This window comes from Coffea arabica, chromosome 8e, assembly GCF_036785885.1.
Source record: "Coffea arabica cultivar ET-39 chromosome 8e, Coffea Arabica ET-39 HiFi, whole genome shotgun sequence".
NCBI classification, from domain to species: domain Eukaryota; kingdom Viridiplantae; phylum Streptophyta; class Magnoliopsida; order Gentianales; family Rubiaceae; genus Coffea; species Coffea arabica.
Window position 1 is genome coordinate 24,979,966 of NC_092324.1, and position 19,854 is coordinate 24,999,819.

Genomic DNA, 19,854 nt, shown 5'->3' on the forward strand with positions numbered 1-19,854 from the left:
TATAGCGTGTTGGATAAGTCTATATGAATGCAAAAGCCTAGACCTAGGGGGACATGGGGGAAATTTCTCTTCAAGGTTGAGTGGTGCCAATCACATTAATCGTGAAGCCCAACAATGATCCTTTTGGAGAGGTCACACCTAAACCTAAATGATGTGAAAAATGAGTGGATGAATGCATGCCATGAAAAATGTGAGTTTGTGTGAAAAAGTAATAAAAACAATAGTGTGAGTGGAAGTGTGCAAAGAAAATGTCCTTGAATGTGAAAATATACTCTAAGTGCCAGTGGGCAAAATGCATATATGTAATTAGAAGAATGTGAAAGTGTTGGGGTGCAAATGAAAAAGTGCTCGTGTGCGAGTGAAGGGATATAAAGGTGCACGTGTGCAAATGGGAGTAAAAATGAAAGTGTAATGAAGATGATAAGATGGATTTAAAGTGCATGATCCTAGGGAATGCATTCATATTGGGCACGGGGAGACCTAAATCGTGACTCAATTTTCCCTTTGATAGAGGGAATACAAGCGTGCTAAGGCTTAGAAAAAGCCACACTCGTCTATATTCCATATTTAAGGGGACTCTCACGCAAATGTACCCTATAACTAGTATGAGATGCAAAAATCCTAAAATGAGGGGAAAAGGGGCTCGAGGAGCATGCCAAATGATAAAACTAAGAAAAATGCATGAAATGTAGTGAACATGCAAATATGCACTAACGAAAGGGGTCCTAAAGGTCTAGCATTGGACTAGCCTTTTCTAAGAATTTCCCACTAGCGTTGGACTAGTGGAAAATGGGACAATGAATCACAACTAGCGTTGGACTAGTGTGGTGACGAGAAAATGGGCCACAACTAGCATTGGACTAGCGTGGTGACGTTCATTCATCCATCACATTCATTCATGATTATATAGAAAAACGAGTAGACATGCGAATCACTTATAAACACGTAGCACATAACACTTAGCATGCTCGACTAGATGCAAGGGCCTAATAAAGCAATTAACACATAACACATAGGCATGCAACCAAACTAATGAATCTATTACATTTGCTAACTAAAACAAAAGGGGAAAGGGAAAATGGACCAAATTGCTCGCCAAGCCCTATCTATTACAAGCCAAGAGGTGTACACATACCCCATAATGAAAAACTTAAATAAAAGTAAAAGTAAATGAAAGGAATGAAAGGAATTAAGGAAAGGCAAGGAAAGCGAAGTAGACATGCATATTCACATAACACGTAGGAGCACGTAGGTTCAAATGAAGTGCAAATAAGGGATAGAGTGTACCTCCCTTGAATTGATGCCCTAAATGGAGTGAAATCACTTATTTATCCTCCAAAATAAAAGAAATGGTCAAAGTACCAATTTATTTGGGAAAATTAAAGAAAATAGGCAAACACAAGCTCACTTGGTCATAAAGCCTCTAAAGTCATGATTTAAATGCAATTGAAACAAAACATAGTAATTAATTGAAGCAACAAGGAATTGAGTTGAAAAATTGAAGCTGTCAAGGATCAAATTGATGAAAATATTCAATTAATTGGGTCGTAGTAGAGCAAGGGGAGACTTGGGGGGTCAAAGTGCTAAATCTAAAAATTGTTTTTCATGCAGACTTCATGCAACCGAAAGCTTATGGTTTCTGCAACTTCAAGCTGCAATTCCTCCATATAGCATTCTGGTTTACGCGACTCTCAAACGTTTGAGCCATTTGCACAACAACAAGGGAAACAAGCTATAATCAGGGCATTCCAACAATGAAACTAACAATCCCAACCCCTCAATGTAATGGCCAGGAAAACAAGAATGCGCAAGACAGGGTTCTCGGTGGTTTTGCCTCTACCACTTCTGCTAGAATTTTCATATGCAACCTCCACAGTCTCAGCAAACTAGACGCACATAGCAACTTTGAAATTACTCCAAACGAAAACATGGCTGAACCCCTCTAAAGAATACAATTGCTGGAAAGGTTTCATGCAAGCTTTCACGCAGAACTACAAAGAAAATGAGCTTCTGCAACTGAGAGTGAAGCTTGCTACGTTTCGCTTCTACCGTGTTTTTGCTTGCTGCAAACTTTGCAGCTTCAACTCACGGGACAACTCACGGGACATGCGACTTAGCTAGCAAAGTGATGACTAAACCCAGTTTTTAGTGGGCTGATGCGAGGAGCAGGGAAAACAGCAAAACATAAAGACGCAATACAGCTTATTACGAACCCAGAAAATTTTTGCAGCCCAGCATTCATTATGTTCTCATGTGCACACAATGGACAATGCAATCAAGGAAGACTAAAAAAAACTGCCCAGTTGAAATGCATTCATACTTTCTTGCTGCAATTTGCAGATCAGATTTGCGCCAACGAATTACCAAGGCAAGGAAACAAGAAACGGAAAAAACAGCAATCAAGACAACATCAAAACAGACTTGCCGAAACTTCATACTATATTTCTAAGTTGCATCTGACCGGCAGCAAACAAACAACTTGGAGCATCAGAGATCATTAAAGGAGGAAAGCCCATGGCTCAGCCCATTTCATTCTCATGAAGGAAAGAAAACGCAAAAGCTGATAACTTTTAGTTGACGAAATCCCAACCAAACATGTTCAACAAACAACTACCGAAGCTATGCTAACAAACAATGCATTCTGCAGACAAACCATGTGTTCTAATGGCCCAGATACTAGTCACGTTCATCAAGCAAGAAACCCACGTCTAGTTTTTAGAAGGAACAGAATAAAATAAGGTTTACGACTACCTCTTTTCTGTCTCTTAGAATCAAACCACCGTGGATATGCTGGGATGAGCAAAAATTCGCAGAGTCCAGTTCGCAAACTCTGATGGAGGGCTGTGAAGCTCCAATCTTCAGGTCCGCAGCCTCCTCCTTTTCTCCAGTAGCCTTCCTTTTGTATTCTTTCTCTAACTCAGCCGCCACTAGCTATCTTCAAAAACCCTCGGCCAAAAACCTCCAGCTTTCTCTCCGTCCCCCGTTAATCTCCCTGGTTTCTTTCGTCTCAGCCTCCAACCGTCAAAGCTCTCTCCTTTTTCTTTCTTTTGTTGCCTTCTAAACCTCCCCGTTGATCCCTCACTCTTGCTCTCGGCCCCAGCCACTACTAAAACCTCTCTTTCTTATCTTTCTTAGCCGCTGTTTTTCTTTCTTGCCGTCCCCCTCTAAAACCTCTCTTTTTGTCTTGCTTTTCCCTCCCTCAAAGCTCCAACCTTTTGCACAGCCCTCTGTTTTCTCCCTTTCTCTCTCAGACCTCAGCCCAGATTTCTCTCCCTTGCCCTCGATTTTTCCTTCCGTCAGCTCTCTCCTCTAAAAACCCCTGCGGCTGCTGCTTTCCCTTGCTATTTATATGGGAATCCAAGTTCCTAAACCCTCACCCCAATGGTGAGGATGAAAGGCCTCCCTTGCCTTCACATCCAGCCCTCCAAAGTAGCTCCGTGGCTGTCCTTTGCACGCTGCAAAAAATTGCAGCGTGCATGCCGCAACACTTTTTTTTTTTTTTTTTTTGAAATTAATTAAAACAAAATTGATAATAAAAATAAATAAAAATAATTTAATTAACATTGGATAAAAATGATTAAACTAAAAGCAACAAAGTGCAATTTCCATTTTCCTCTTTTCTTTTTCCATTTTTCATTGTTTTTCTTCTTTTCCACTTCTTCTTTTTCCCTCTTTTTCATTTTTCAATTTTTCTTTTTTCTTTTCATTTTTAGATAATGAAACTAAATCCAAAACAACTAAAACATATTTTTTGAACGCTTTTCTTTTTCCTTTGAGAAATTCTACGCTAAAATGGCTAAAATAACTAAAACTAAAAGTAAATAAAACTAATTGTGACAAATAAAAATAGAACAAATAAAAAACGAATAGTAAAAAAAAATAAATAAGCTTTTATTCATAGGATATCAATAAATAATGAATAAAACAAGGAAACTTGAATCACGGTTGTTACTGTTTAAGAACCTGGATTCACAGGACTATCTTGGCTTTACATTATTCGGCAAGTATGACAAAAGCATGAAACATGACACGAAACCTGGATTCATATGGTTAACAATTGACCATTATAATAGCATAAGAAAGTAATGGATCGGCTTGACTAAGGTGGGACCCACTGAATTCCATGTAATCAAAACTATGAATCAATGGCATGAATAACTTCATAGAAATCAATCTGAACATAACGACAAAACTATATCATGACATTCATCATGTAGACGATCCATGCATTTATAGTCAAAATTCAAGACAGTCTCGATTACCAAGAATTTTCTTGTTTAATGGCCTATATGCATGTAGACATCAAAATTTGGCTTTATTTTTTTAAATTTAATTTAATTTTTTTTTAATCTTTATCGATGTTTATTGTTTTTGTTATTTTTGTTTTACTAATCTCATTTTTAGACATTCTAGCATAAAATTGAAAAAAAAAGAGAAAAGAAAAAAGTCAAGTCATGCTGCAAAAAGAAAAGTCATTTAAAAGATACATGAAACTATTTGGAGGATGAGATCTCGGCCTTTCATCTTAGGTTTAGTTTCTTTGGGGTGCCTTTAAAATGGAAGGAGCCGCAAGCCAAAGGGGGGAGGGTACGAAAGGCTAAAACAAATCCAAAAGGCTCTCGGTTGGGGCGGCTAAGAAAACAGGGGGGCTTCGGCAGAGGAGATAGAGAAAACCGAGAGAGCTCTCGGCTATGAAGGAGAATTGAAAGGGCTTCGGTGAACAAAAAAAGGCCAAGAAAAACAGAGAGGGAGGCTGGCGGAGAGTAAAAAAATAGAGCAAAACAAAGGAAGTGAAAAGGGGGCTAAGGGAAAGAAAACGAGAGGGGCGACCGAGGGCAAAAACTGAGGAAAAGGGGGTCGGATGGAAGACTAAAAAAGGGCGACGGAAAAGGAAAAAGAAGAAAAACAGAGAGCTGGGGACGATGGGAAAATCTGGAGAGCTGAGAAACAGAGGGCAGAAGAAAGCAAGGGGTTGGCGGCTGAGATTTTGGAGAGGAAAATAGACGGACTGACGGACGAAGGGATAATGTCGTTAAAGCTACAGAAACGGCTCGCCGCCAGCGTCCCCAAGTGCGGCAGAGGCAAGGTCTGGTTGGCCAATGGAGGCACTGAAATCTCCCTGGCCGATTCCAGAATGAAGAAGTTGAAGAGAAAGGGATGCCATTCTGGATACGGTAAGCACTCTTTTTTCCTTTCAAATTTTAGTTGTCTTTAAGCTCCCGAAATTTGTTTTCCATGCCTCTTGACTTGTAGTAATTTCCTGTCAATTTGGAGCACGTATGTTATATATGATGATTGGGTTTGAAATTCTTTTTGTTCTGATAATTTTTTAGGCCAGTTGTAACGTAATTGAGTAAAGTTTGTCGGAATTTTTACATGCCCATTCCCTGTTTGTTAAGATGCCCAAGTGAAACTTCTACTTGAAGGATGATTGATTCGTATTTTGTGTGTGAGGGAAATAGATGTTTGGTCAGTTTAACGCTTGGACAAAAACCTGATAGTTGATGATCAGGGTAAAAAAAAAAAAGAAAAAAGAGAGTTTTGAGAATTCTTGATGTGTTGTTGTTCTCGTTTGGTATTCTTGCCGGTTTTCTTTTGCGTATAAACTTGAGCTGCATCATGAGAGGAGGTTTGTGCGAGTTTATTCTTCTTTTGAGGATGAAAGATAGTTGGATTTTTGATGTTTTGTCCGAGAAAAACTGAGATGATAACTGATGTAGAGCTCAGTGGAGAAGATGATTATTTTGTCCAAATTGCTGCTCACGTTCTCGTTTTGCATCTTTTCGATGGTTTTCTGTAGCTTGCATCTATGTTAAATTTTGGTGGTTAGAGTTGCAAGGCCTTGTTGTTTTGGTTTGGGTGTTCGATGTGTGATTGGATGTTGTTTGCATCTGGTGCGAATTTCATAAGAAGTATAGTTGCAGAAAACATCCTGATGACATGCTCCTCCATTTTTGTTCTTTGATTGACATTCAAGTGTTGGTCTCCTACCTGTTGTGTTGCGTTTTGGAGCTTAATGGAATGGGTTAATGAATTTGATGATTTTGGTTTGAGATGGCCTAAGTTGCCTTGGTCGTACATGCTGTAAATTTGTAGAAATCAGTGATGAAGAAGAGTTTCTGTGAAGAAAAGGCTTTCTGCGAAGTATGAAGCATAAATTTTTGAAAATTACGAGTTAACCCCTTAATTTCTGTCTAATTTTATTGTGGCCCAAAATCTGGAAAAATCGAATTAGTTTCATCCTTTTAAGTTTAATCCTCTGTTTGCATGTTTTATGTGTGACTTTTTTTGATAGATTGATTTTGGAATTTAATGCATAATCAAAGCTTAGTAATTTTAGTTGGGTTTTTATCTTGTTGGGTTTAGTATTATGGTTTAGATTGTGGGTCATAACATTTGTTTGGGTTTATAAAATGGGGGTTAATTCATTTTTGTTTGGGTTTCTGACTTGGGCTCAGGAAGTAACAGCCCACTCTTTTGGCTGGGTTTATTTTGTTGTAAAGTGTAGGCTAGCCCGTTTGTCTTGTTTGGATCTCGATTTGGGGCTAAGAGGGGTTTTGGCCCAAGAAATGAATAGAACGGCCCAATGGCCTGGCTTGCCAAGAATCCGGAAACCAAAGTTGCAAATCAGTCCTCGGACTTTTCCTTGATTATATTACGGCCCTACAAACTTTCAATGCTTTCAATTGGGTCCCTAATGTAATTGCAAAGAAGTCCCTAAACTTTATTTTTCTTTAATTTTGACCTCAAAACTTTGTTAATGTTTGCAATTAAGTCCCTGCTTGTTTTACTTTCTTCAATGTAGGTTGTTTACATGAATTAACTAATTCAATTTCATGTTTATTTTCAATTCCATGATTATTTGTCAATTAAAGCGATGCCTTGACCCTTTCTTTTATTTTGGAGGGCAAATGAGTGATTTCATTTCATTAGGGACACCATTTCCAGGGAGGTATAACTTCTTTTATCTTTTTTTTTGTCTCTCCCCTATGTGATCCAACGTGCTAAGTGAGAATTGCATGTCTACTTTGCTTTCCTTGCTTTTTCTTAATTCCTTTCATTTATTTCAATTACTTTTGCTTTTATTAAAGTCATTCTTTTATTTATTTATGGGGTATGTGTACACCTCTTGGCTTGTAATAGATAGGGCTTGGAGAGCATTTTTATTCACTTTTCCCCTTCCCCATTTGTTTTAGTTAGCCAATGTAACAGGTTCATTAGCTTGATTGCTTGCTTTTATTACTACGTGTTAATTTGCTTTATTAGGCTCTTGCATTTAGTCGAGCGTGCTACGTGTTTATAGGTGATTGGCATGTCTACTTGCTTTCTATAGTCATAGATGAATGCAATGGATGAATGCGTCACCGTCAAGGTTTGTAAAATCGGGATTCCACCTAGGATCGATTTTAGTTTCACAGAATCGGATCGTAGGATCGGATCGTAGGATCGTAAGATCCCACCAAAAGCTCCTAAATTTACTAAATTAATGAAATTGAAATTGATATACCATTTTGTACATCCTAAAAAATATTAAATAAATAAGTTACTCATCAATATATAGCATTTTTTACTTACTATCTGACAAGTAATAAAAAGATGAAGAAGTTACAGCCGACAGCATTTCAAGAATGTTTTGATTGCCAATTGCCAATCACAAAAGATCAATAATATGTTTACAATTTCGAATTAATGAAAAATAGGTACGTAGTTGAAGAATGAAATTTTTAGAAAAGTAATATTAATCAAAAAGGTATATATATGAATATAAAAAAGGTTATGCGTGTTAGAAGTGCATATACATAATAGGTGTGAATTGAATGTGTTAACGATCAAATATTGAACATTCATTACAAAAACTTAATAATATATATACATATATATATATATAAAGCTCAAATATTAAACGGGCAGAAAAAGTTCTGGCATTAGATTTCATTTCATCATTTAATTCAAGTATTTAATACTTCCTGTGGTTTCACTAATTAAAGTTGCCAAATACAAATTTCAATCATTGAGAAAAAAAAAGGAGCACCATCCAACAGAATAGAATTCCTGGTATCATATGATTTCCTACAATGTAAACGAAAAAAGCTTGAGAAAAAGTAAAATTTGTACATTTCCATCCTAATTTCACACGCCATTAATTAGTCACCATTGCACTCATGTTTAAACACTTTCAAAGTAGTATGAGTATGAGAGAGGAAGATGATGATTTTGCTGCTCAGCTTTTCACCCAATGCAGAAGATGAACTTTTTCTGCAATAGCTGTTGGCTGTAGCTTGTGGGTTCCTGGTAGAAGCCGCAGCGATTTGTCTTGTGGGTTCTTGGCAAGAGCTGTAGCCGAAGCTTGAGGTGGTTTGATGGTTAAAATTAGGGATTTGATTTGGGCAGCGGAGAGGAGAAGAGAAACGTCAAAGCTCTGCTTGAGGAGAAGATGAAGTAGGCCCGAAGCTTTTTGACGGAATCTTTTGATTTTGAGGCAAATTTTGTTAAAACATTGCAACTAAGGCCTGCAATTGAGTGTGAACTTACAAGCCTACCCCAAATGTTGACTTTTACTTGCAAAATGAACCTTGTATTCCACAAATTAGCAAAAATTTGTAGGATCGAAGTAGGATCGTAGGATCGTACGATTCTATGCGATCCTACCGATCCTATCTCGATCCTATATAGATTCAAGGAATTTGCGATTTTGAGTGCGATCCGGATCGATTTTGCCTTCCCGGATCGTAGGATCGTACGATCCTACGATCCGGATCGCGATTTTAACAACCATGGTCACCGTGGCTAGTCCAACGCTGGCCATGGTCTTTCCCCTCGAGCTTTCGCAAGCCCAATGCTTGTGAGAGAATTCTAGAAAAGGGCTAGTCCAATGCTAGACCCAATAGGTCGTCCCCTCTCGTTAGTACATACTCGCATGTTTCACTACATTTCATACATTTTTCTTAGTTTTTCTAGCATTTGGCATGCTCCTCCAATCCCTTCCCCTTCATTTTAGGTTTTTGCATTCTCATGCTAGTTATAGGGTACATTTGCTTGAGAGTCCCCTTTAGGTAAGGGAAACAAGCGAGTGTGACTGCAAAATAGCCTTAGCACGCTAGTTCTTCCTTCTAATCAAAGGGAAAATTAAAATCATGAAGATAGAAGTCATTCCCGTACCCGACTTGATGCATTCCTCTAGGTCCATGCACCTCCATTTTACCATATCATTTTTTATCTACATTTTCTCACTACTTATATTTTTCTCACTCCACATACCATGTCCACACACTTCTCTTCTTTCCCTATCACTTTTTATTTTCTACCTCACAAATTGCACCTAATTGTACTTAGATGCATTTACTACTATTATACCATATTTTCATCCACTTGCACACAGACACCTTTATTTTCTCAATTGGCACACATGCACTTTTCTTACATTTGCACACATGCACTTTTCTTACATTTGCACACTTGCACTTACGTTTGTATTTTTATTGTATTTTATTTTTGCATTCCTCTTACATTTTCACACTTGCATTCATATTTGGATCTTCATTTGCATTACCCGTGACCTCTATGAGAGTTTTCCTTATTGGCCATCACAACTCATGTGATTGGGACCAAAAAGCCTCATAAGAGACATTTTAGATTTAGGATTGCATTTTTTTCATATCCATTAGTCACATCCAACATGCAACACATATTTTGGGTAGAAGAATTAAGAAAAGAAGGGCTAAGTCACGCAACTAGCTTTGGCTAGGGTAAGGGAGTGCCTTGGGTTTTGCCTTTGCCTTCTCCCTTATCAAATGTGACTCCCGATCCCTTTCTTTGGTTACGTAGACCTAAAAGTTCTTTAAAAAGGGTTTGTTTGCTTTTCTTTCCAAAAATCATTTTTGGGTGACTTGGTACACCCTAACTCTATACCAAGTGGAGATTCCATTTTCCATTCAAAAACCCTTTTGAACTTTGTTTGGCCAAACCGTCGCATTTCACAATCCCACGGCCTTTTATTTTCATTTTCACACACGTTCACATACATATCCCACACACTACTTTCACATACTCAAAAAGTGGGGCGCGACAATGCATATATATCAAAAACGAATTCACGAGACAAAAAATATATGTATGTTTATACATAAATTATTAAATCCAAATTATTTCCCAATAATCAACCATATGAGTTCTGATACCACTTGTTAGGGTGGTTATCTAAATTTAACCTTAGGTGAAAACTATCACCTATTAAACCCAAAATCTATATGGAAATTATTAAGAAATAAATTAATAGTAAAATAGCGGAAGCGTACCTAGATTCATATTGACAAACTGATATTTGAATTTCCAAAGATATTGAGGTGGCCTTCCAGGTCAACAGGTATTTGTCAAACCTTGAGAGAACCCTTTAGTATCTCTCTAGTATCTTTCCTGACGAACGGGATATCAGAGAAGAACTATTTTTGTGGTACTAAAAATACGACAAATAGAATGATACCTGTGACCTGGGGACCATAACTCTATTTATAGGTAATATTCTTGTTACCCTTTGAAATCTTATTTCAGCCCATCATAAAAATAGGAGCCCTTAAGTCTCTACATATTAAAGGCACACATCCTATTAGATACATTAAGTCCAAACCATATTTGATCACTTTAATTGGACTTAACCTTATTTGACAGTTTGCATTACATAATTATTCGCATATAAATCCAATGTTGGATTAAGGATCCAACATATACTTGGTGGGATCTTGAGCAAATATGACTCCTTGGATGAATGGAAAATGGTGAATAAGGACATCGACTCTTATCTGACAAGAGAAGGCCTGCAGGAAAACAAAGGGATAATGCAGATTCTTTCTTTGAGTTATGATGTCCTTCCATACCATTTGAAGCCTTGTTTTCTTTATTTTGGCCATTTTGCAGAGGATCTACAAGTTGAGGCAATGTACTTGTATTGCTGCTGGATAGCCGAAGGAATGGTTGGGGGTCAAGGAGAAGAGACGTTAGTGGAAGTGGCAGAATAGTATTTGACTGAGCTGGTTAGTAGGTCTATGGTTCAAGTAGAAGTGACTGAGTTTCCCACAACAACAACAATCCGGTACAATTCTTGCTGGCTTCATGGTCATATGAGAGAACTATGTTTGATGAAATGTATAGAAGAAGATTTTCTTAAGGTTGTGGATTTTCAAGACAAATCTGGAGAAGTAAAATTCTGGGATCCTCATCCAATAATTGGCAGTAATGATACATATAGATTGGCTATCCATACAGACAGAGACGTTGATGGTGATGCTATTGTTACACAAGAAATATCTGAACAACAACTACGCTCCTTCATATCCATTAATCTCGGACAAGGTGAAAATTGGTCTGCAGAAATTGCATGGTCCCCAAAAATATTTAACAAGTTTAAGTACCTTCATGTTCTAGATTTTCAATTCTACAGTTTTGGGGACAACAAGATATTAGAAGTTATCGAGGAGCTGATCCATCTGAGGTTTCTAAGCTTTTGCAACTCTAATATGGATGAGTTGACATTGGGAATATTCAATTTGCCCTTCTTACAAAGCCTAGATCTACGGCTGGATTATTGGAACGTCCCCACCAAAGTGCCAAATCAGAATGTCAAGTGGAAAGCTAAAAGACTGAGAAACATCTTCTTTGAGAATACCGATGCAAGGCTAGTTGATCAAGGGAAATTCAGATTACTTGGTTTAGATCAGCTGGAGAGACTATCTAATTTTTGCAGTGAAACAATGGAAGTAAGAGATCTCTGCAAGTTGGTTACCCTTCATTACTTCTCTGCCACGATTTTTGGTAATGAAAGCCTTTCTTTAGTCCTCAGTTGCATTGAAGAGAATTGGCCCCGTATTAGACATGTGGAGATTCATATCAAGAATTGTCATTTTACCAGCTTGCAAAATGAAAATGGGGCTTCCAATCTTTTAAGGAAGGTTTTCATGTCCCGCAACCTACATGGCTTGTCAATCGAAGGAGGCCTAGGTAGAGGACTAGCCAATTTGGGATCAGAATTGGCAATAAAGCTGCATTGGCTGGAATTGATTCGATCTGAGATGGTAGAAGACCCCTTGGAAATGTTGGAGAAGCTTCCCAACCTAAGAAAGCTTCGATTGGTTGGAGCTTTTGTTGGGAAAGAAATGGTTTGTCATGCAATGGGCTTTCCCAATCTCAAACATCTTGTGCTCCAAGGATTGCACAACTTAGAGAAGTTGAGGGTTGATGAAGGAGCCATGTGCAATCTCTCTAGACTTCACAATTCACATTGAGGATTGCAAAAGGTTGGTGAAATTTCCCGATAGTTTGAGATTCTGTCGTCCTCTCATGGAGCTAAACATTGTCGGCATGCCAAAAAGAATTTAGTGATAGCATGCAGAAGGTCAATGGTCTTGGCAAATCCATTTTAGTGGATTAGACTAATAAAAAGCCAATAAGTTGATTTTATATGGTAATAAGGTATTGATATTTCTGCTAAACAATAAGGTAAAAAGGGTACTGGGATGCCTATTTCAAATAGAGCCGACAGAAGTGTATTATTTATTTCAATGAAAATGTGTACTGAACTTTGTACAGGGTGTTCATTTTCTTTTACATTTAAAATTAATCTTTTATACACTAATAATTTAAATTTTAAACTTTTATCATTAGATACATGATAAATAATTTAAATTTAAATTTAAATTTCACATTTTACATATGTATCATGCATTTGGAATGGATCAAAGACACTCCATCAAGACTTTGACTAACCCACTTCCATGTGACTCCCACTTCTCGTTGGATGATGATCTAAGAAAAAAATTTGCATAAAAGAAGTGCTACATGATGCTGAAAGCGTAGAGAGTTAGCACAAATTTTAACACAAAGTCACCTTGCAAACACCACAAGTTTAGCATAAATTGTTCAGAATTAAAGCCTGGCTGCAGTTTTAGTTCGCAATCCCAATCCGAGAGCCCCATCAATATATTCAGATTATTTCTCAAGATCTATGGATTTTACAAAACTTTAAAATAGAAATAGAATATGATTTTATTTCATAGCATCTACATTCGAAACTTTGATTTCTTCCTGCATCTTACATGAACCAAAAGAACACGTAACAACAGACAGAATTTTACTTTACCAGTATTATATTAGATGAGATGATATACAGGCAAGAGAAACAGGGAAAGAGATGTAACAATAGAAAGTAATCCGGCATTGGTGTTGTGGCCATTAGGAGGGCTTTTAAGACTCTCTTGGGGTGCTTGTTTGGGGATCAAATTCCCTTGTTAATATCTGTCTTAGTGCACTCGTCTAGTTTAGAGGTGGTTTAATTCCCTCTAAGTTTTCAATGGTTCCGTTGAATCTGTCATTTTTCTCCATAGTATAAGTATAGATATAAGTGTAAAATGTTAATATTTTGGTGAAAAAAATGAAAAGACAATCAATCGAAACCCACTAAACTTATATGAAAATATTAGAGGTTGAATCTGTCATCTTTTCTCATAGTACAAGTGTAGATGTAAGTGTAGAATATTGACATTTAGAAAAAAAACGAGAAAAGACAGTCAATCGAACCCACTAAACTTATGTAAAAATATTAGAGGTTGAGTAGTAAAGAGTAATGTTCCCTTTTAGAGCAAATTGTTTTGGCAAGAAAATTATCGTTCTCAACACATCACCAGTTTTTAGCTTTGCTTCACAAGAGCAATCAATTAATTCCGCCTTTTGCTTTGCCTTTTTCTTTGCATCACAAGAGCGATCAATTAATTCCATCCTTCTATATTAGGTTAAAGAAAATTGCCTTGCTTGGATTGCTTGTTTCCGTCGGAAAATATTATCGTTTTCCGTGATCACATTTTCCTATCACCTTTTTTCCTCACATATATCAAATCGCTACAGTAATTTTTCCATGAAAAATGACGGAAAATGCAATCCAAACACAACCTAAGTAACTTCGAAAAAGTGGACGGCCTAAAATCTGCTTTGATGATGAGAGCGCACACGCATTTAAGAGGAGGAGGCAAATTTTATTATGATTATTAAGCAACTTATAAAACATCCCAAAGTTATTGACCATGGCAAAGGTTGTCCTCGCAGGCTCCCCGAGGCCAAAGGGTACTGGTTCGTTCACAAGGGGTAAAAACGACACTCTCTTTGAGCGTTTAACAAAGAGAATTAGAGGATAGAGACCACATAATTAAGCAGGCCCCAAGTATAAAGTAATATGGGTCCCACACCTTGACATTTGGAGACAAAATGCCAAAGTCATGAGCTAGCCGTTATGACTTAAGCCCACACTTTTCCACCAAAGAAAAAAAAAACGTCAGAGTCTCAAATACTGAGAATTGGATTAATGAATAATGACAATGATTGAAGAAAAAGGGTAGAGAATTAAAGCCCTTTGTTTCTGCCCCAGAATTCGTCCCAAAAATTTTTCCTTTTTTGTTTTGAAGAATAAAAAAATGGCTGATTTCTCATTCCTTTCTGATAGTGATAATGAGAAAGCGGTGGATGAGTTACTCTCTGAAACAATGGATGAAGCCGTTCTTGAACAGATTTCAGCCATAAATTGCTCTGGATTCACTGATTCAAACCTTCCTGCTCACTTGGAAACCCGGTTTCAAAAGCTCAAATCTTTCCCATCGGCAAATTCAAAGCCTAATAAGTATTCACCTCACTGCCACTCTGCTTCCGCGTCAGTCTTCAAGAACTCAAAAAATGATGAAGATTCAGTTGAGGAAAAGGATTTCAAGGAGAATATAAATTCAGGGTTTGGTTCAATCCCATCAAAATCATTGAGTTTTTCTAACAAAGATGAGATTTTTCAGGATTCTAAGAAAAACCCTGACTGGAGAAAGGGTTTAAAGGCAAAGTCAGAAACCGAATTTTTATCAGCTACTTCGGATTCATTTGATTTTTCTGCTGAAAATGAGTTTTTTCCCTCTTCCAAGAAAATCCCGTCTGGGAAAAATAGGAAGGAATTGAAATCTCCTTCAGGGTCTTCTCCACTGCCCTCTGATTCTTCAAGTGAGGCATTGTCTCCGCCTCAGAAAAGTGGCTGTTTGTGGTGTTCTCCCAGGAAGTCTTCCTGCAAAAAGAATAAGGAGAACAGGGTTTTAAATGTAAGCCTTGATTGGGGGAAGAATGATGAGGTTTTAACAGATTTGAATACTTTCTCAGGAAAAAACCAGCAGAAATTGCTTAAGAAAGCTATGAAGGAAGAGGAGGAAATCAGTAAAGAGGCCGAGAAAATTGTTAAGTGGGCAAAGCAAGCCTCTGCCAGGATGGAGATTTCCTGCATTGAAGATGATCTCAGTGACAATGAGAGTTTCCAATGATGAAGGTGTTCTTGATGGCCAGTTTACACTCCGTTATGGTATAAAATTTCTTTTCTTCTGCCGATATTCTTTGAAGTGTTATTGTGGTTATTGCCAATTGTGTAAGCGTAGTGCGTGAAGTGTTAAGATTGGCTGAATGTGGACTGATATAGAGTAAAAATACAGAAATATATACACTATTTGAATGGGAAAACGTCAAAGGTTTATAACAGTTAGAAATAATGGCTTTGGAATCTCTGTTGTGGTGAATGTTTTTGTTTAGTATTTTGTAAGTTTGTAGAACTTGTTCATATTTCCTCGTGTGCTTGATGTTTTCAGTTGTTGAACAAACCTGTGTCATGGAACTAATGTGATATTCGAGTGTTGCTGATAGATTTAAATTGAGTTAATATAACTGATCAGATAGTGAAAGCAAGATATAGAAGAAAGGAAGGAAGTGCTACAAATATGATTGATTCGCAGAGCTTATCAGCATTTTTCCAGAATTGTAAAAGATATAGTGGCATCCACATTTTTCCTTGTCTGGAATTCATGTCTACTAAGTATCTCTGCGTGAGGATATTCTGTCATGGAATGCAAGAGTAATTGGAGAAGTCTATCCTAATCGATTAGGTTTTCCTTGAAATTTTCTTTTAAACCTGTCATTTAGTTCATGTCCACCAAGTATATCTGCATCAGGATATTGTATCATGAAATGCAAGAGTAATTTGGAGAAGTCTATCCTCATTGATTGAGTTTTCCTTGAAACTTTCTTTAAACATTTCATTTAATCTTTGAAAAAAGGTTGCCGCTGATGTACAATATTGCATAAACATGACTAGATAACCATGTGCCTTGAGGATGCTATAAACCTCAGACGAGGTAAGTCGAGGTGATGATGGTGACGAGGATGCATTAAGTGGTTGTACCAGTATTCCAAGAAGAAAATTTGGGCTTTACATTAATGTGATACAATGCCCTTGAATAGGTTGGCCGGGAAGTGGGCATGAGCAACAACTAACATTCATTAATCCCAAGAAGAATAAATAGGAAATGCTTTATGGGTTTGAACAGCATGGAGGATGAATCCAGTGATAAACATTTAGTTTCTAAGAATTACGTGTTAGATAAATTTGCTTACCTGTTTAAGAAATGAAACAAAGCAAAAAGAACAGAGCTCTATAGACAACACTCATAAGAAATGACTAGATCTGGTTGTTAGGGAAAGAAACATAGGAAACAAAGATGACGTGACATAACTAGAACAAAGGGGAAGGAGCTGATTATATCTTTAAAGTTAAGGTGTAAAGCAGGTACAGTTCTGTGAGTGGAAAGCCTAATTAATTTTTGTTGAATATATTGAGAGCACATGTTGTTTATTCAGTTATTCATCGAGTTTAGTCAAGTTTATGTCTCAGTTTGAAATAGCGGTTGCACCTCTCCAATGATGGACGATGTCCACATTTTATCTCAAACTGTTTCAGACTGATTAGCAGTAGTGTCCTACTACTTTACTGATCACTTTCAAACTGTTCTACTATTTTTTGTTGAATATATTGAGAGCACATGTTGTTTATTCAGTTATTCATCGAGTTCAGTCAAGTTTATGTCTCAGTTTGAAATAGCAGTTGTACCTCTCCGAAGATGGACAATGTCTACATTTTATCTCAAACTGTTTCATACTGATTAGCAGTAGTGTCCTACTACTTTACTGATCACTTTCATCTTCGATGGATCAATTTTTATTTGAGTCCATTACTGTCCCCAAATACAGTTTCCCAATATCAAGTATGCTGAAGAACATCTGCTGTTAGACCAATCTAGCCCCTCCCTCCTCCCCCACACCGAGCAAAAAAGTAATAAAAAAGAATATAAAATTCAAAAAAATGAATAAACAAAAGGAAAATCCCATAAGTTGGTTTGTATACGTTTTGTGTTGCCATAATCCAGGAAGAGTTTTTGTCTCTTTTCTTGAGGTACTAGTCTTGGTTGTCAAATTTTCTTGACTTCTGTTTGCAGTTCATATTTTGCAAACACAAATATGCTAGACACCCTTTGAAAAAAATTGGAGCTCTTTTTTTGTTGTTTGACATGAAATAATCAGTCCAATAGCTGATAGAAACCAAAGAAAACCATCTTATCTGATGAATGTGATTGCAATTCAAATATAACTTACATGTAATTCATTTGTTCTTTAGCTTCATTCAGTGGACTTGCATCATAGAAGCCTTCTAGTTAATCATTACCTTCTCCTCTTTTGCTAGTTTATACATGGTTTTGTGTGACTACAGAAGGAAAGAAGGATGTTCTGTGGTTTCTGATGGTAAAAGAAAAAAAGATGATCTGTCTTAGTATGTGGCTTTTTTTTGGAAACTGGCATTAATAGCATGGATATATATATATATAATATTTCTCTGCCTCCGTTCATCCTCTGAAATAAAATATTCCATTTTCGCTGGCTCTGTTCAACCTCTGAAAAAAAACTGTGCATAGACAATTCATCTTCAAGTGCATGACCTAAGAATCGATTCTACTACTGTAATCTGATTTGTTGTTGCATATGGGCGGATAACATACTTTTACTCTGTCTTGCTTTATTTTTTTCTTTTCTACTGTTTAAGTTTCCCCTTCTACTCTTCTACCACACCTAGGTTTCTTTTTTTGTTGTCATGTGGCAACTGTCAGATCATGCTGATTACTCTGCATAATGGAGTTAATATTACCAGCTAAAGCAAAGGTTATCTTTGCTCCAGAGTTCTCAGAAGAACAGATGTCAAAATGGGAGAACATACAGAGCATATAGATGGAAAAATTTTGGGATTCATAAATCTATTGATATTTGTCTGCTCTAAGTATGTAGGAGGAGCAATCTAATGTGATTTATTGAATGCTCTATATAGCTTGTATCATCTCAGATCCTGTTCTTGTCTGAAGTTTCATGTGTCTAAATCAGAATGGCATTGCTTATCAGCCAGAAGACGAAATCATGCACCAAAATTCACCTCTTACTGAGAGAGCCTGTGCAACATTACTGGATGCCCCTTCTTGACTCTCTTCTGATGAACTTGTGACTGCACTTTCAGATCTGACATTGTAGATGTTGGGTGTCTTCAAAAGTTGTTTTCACTCCAAATCATTTGCCCTGTCAGAACTAACACATTTTACAGCTTCTATTGCATCAAATTCAATCCTCGCATAGTTTTACTTGCTATGCTCCCTTGCTAAGCCAATCTTGTCACTGCATCCCTTTGGCTTGGAGAATTGTCGTATTGGACTTTCTCTTAGGCAACATGACAGAGGAGTTTAGCAAGTTGCTTTGACGTCTTAGTTACCAAATCATCTTCTGATGGGATTCCATTTGCTCAGACAACATAACTATTCAACCAGTCAGTTTGATGCCTGACGGTACTGAAATCATGAATTTGTTTTCCTCTATTGGTTGAACTATATACCTATCCCTGAGCAGCCCTAATCTCAGTTATGAGTCATGTTTTTCCATGTTCAAGAAGCCAGATACTAGGAAAGACTAGGGAAACACTCACTCTGGCCTTGTGATTAATTTTCCTCTTTCCCTCAAGTCTAAGACAACGTTTGACCTTCATTGTTTCCTCAGTCTTAGCTACCCTAGGAAACCTTGACATGTTAGGCTAGAATATTCCTGAGTCTTAGCTGCCCCAGGAAAACCTTTACACACTTGAACTTCTGACAAACATGGGGTTTCTAACAAAACATCCTCTGAAAATGCCTTGGGGCTTAGAATCTATTGTAAAATGTAAAACAAATCATTTCGTGTACAAAACGGATTGCAAAATATCAAAAACGAATACCATGTAATATTGACAACAAAATAATTTCCTCCTAAGCTTTTCAAATTCCATCACACACATACAGAAGATAATTTATCACATTTGTATCTCACCTCGTGTTGGTGTTCATTTGCGTCTCACCTCATGTTGATGTGTTCGTAACTTGAGGAGGAATATCTCGATTAGTAGCAACGTGTCAAATTCACTTAAACCTTTTGATGTCTTCTTTTAACATTACTGGAAAATTTTTGGAACTTAGTTCTTGGTTTCTCCAAAGAAAAAAAATTGCAACATCAAAAATGGATGCTAGGAAAAGCTTGGGCGGTGAAGAGAAGAATGGAGAAAAATGGAATTAAAAAAATAAAACTTGTGACGTTTTTAACTATCAAAGCTAATGCGACTTTACAGACGAGGTAAAATGCTATAAACATAGCATTAGCAGAGAAAGTACGAATTACGTCAAAATAAGGGGGGCTTAGTGTATTTAACCCGTTTAGACAATAATGCAAAAATCATTTTATTCATCTATTCCATTTAATATATGGACATCCACAAAAATGAAATCAATAGGTCCACCTTTTTAAAGCGCTGCAATGGATCGACTCTAGCTGATTTATGAGTTTGTGACAGCCCCACCTCTCCCTAGGGTATATCCGAGGGTTTGGCGGATCGCCTGCCTAACTCTCGTCAGGACTCAGTCACGTATCATGAAGATTTACAAATAATAAAAAAAAACCTTG

General features: G+C 37.2%; 2 protein-coding genes across 9 annotated transcripts; both read left to right on the forward strand.

The window, feature by feature from the left end:
- The first annotated feature begins 4,259 nt into the window (after nucleotides 1-4,259).
- On the forward strand, nucleotides 4,260-12,606 carry LOC113704219 (probable disease resistance protein RXW24L). Of its 3 annotated transcripts, none has more exons than XR_003451654.2 (2): nucleotides 4,260-6,952; nucleotides 8,226-8,683. XR_003451654.2 is itself a non-coding variant. In XM_027225966.2 (2 exons), exon 2 carries the CDS (start codon nucleotides 11,040-11,042, stop codon nucleotides 12,273-12,275), a length of 1,236 nt encoding a protein of 411 aa, XP_027081767.1. In that variant the 5' UTR covers nucleotides 4,491-6,952; nucleotides 10,912-11,039; the 3' UTR covers nucleotides 12,276-12,606. The 3 variants fall into 3 exon arrangements, 1 of the variants encoding a protein (XP_027081767.1); XR_003451653.2 differs by having other exon boundaries at nucleotides 8,243-8,683; XM_027225966.2 differs by lacking the exon at nucleotides 8,226-8,683 and adding an exon at nucleotides 10,912-12,606 and having other exon boundaries at nucleotides 4,491-6,952.
- A 1,241-nt stretch (nucleotides 12,607-13,847) lies between these two features.
- Nucleotides 13,848-18,533, forward strand: LOC113704220 (uncharacterized). 6 transcript variants are annotated; one of them, XM_027225972.2, is made up of 2 exons: nucleotides 13,848-15,367; nucleotides 18,243-18,533. In XM_027225972.2, the coding sequence occupies exon 1, from the start codon at nucleotides 14,454-14,456 to the stop codon at nucleotides 15,327-15,329; it is 876 nt and encodes a 291-aa protein (XP_027081773.1). In that variant the 5' UTR covers nucleotides 13,848-14,453; the 3' UTR covers nucleotides 15,330-15,367; nucleotides 18,243-18,533. The 6 variants fall into 6 exon arrangements, with proteins under 6 accessions (XP_027081773.1, XP_027081772.1, XP_027081769.1 ...); XM_027225971.2 differs by lacking the exon at nucleotides 18,243-18,533 and adding an exon at nucleotides 17,960-18,241; XM_027225968.2 differs by lacking the exon at nucleotides 18,243-18,533 and adding an exon at nucleotides 17,994-18,241.
- The last annotated feature ends 1,321 nt before the right edge of the window (nucleotides 18,534-19,854 follow it).

Excerpts from the sequence above, each read along its gene's own strand:
- LOC113704219 (XM_027225966.2), top strand. The coding sequence starts at position 11,040 with ATGGTTCAAGTAGAAGTGACTGAGTTTCCCACAACAACAACAATCCGG.
- LOC113704220 (XM_027225972.2), top strand. The coding sequence starts at position 14,454 with ATGGCTGATTTCTCATTCCTTTCTGATAGTGATAATGAGAAAGCGGTG.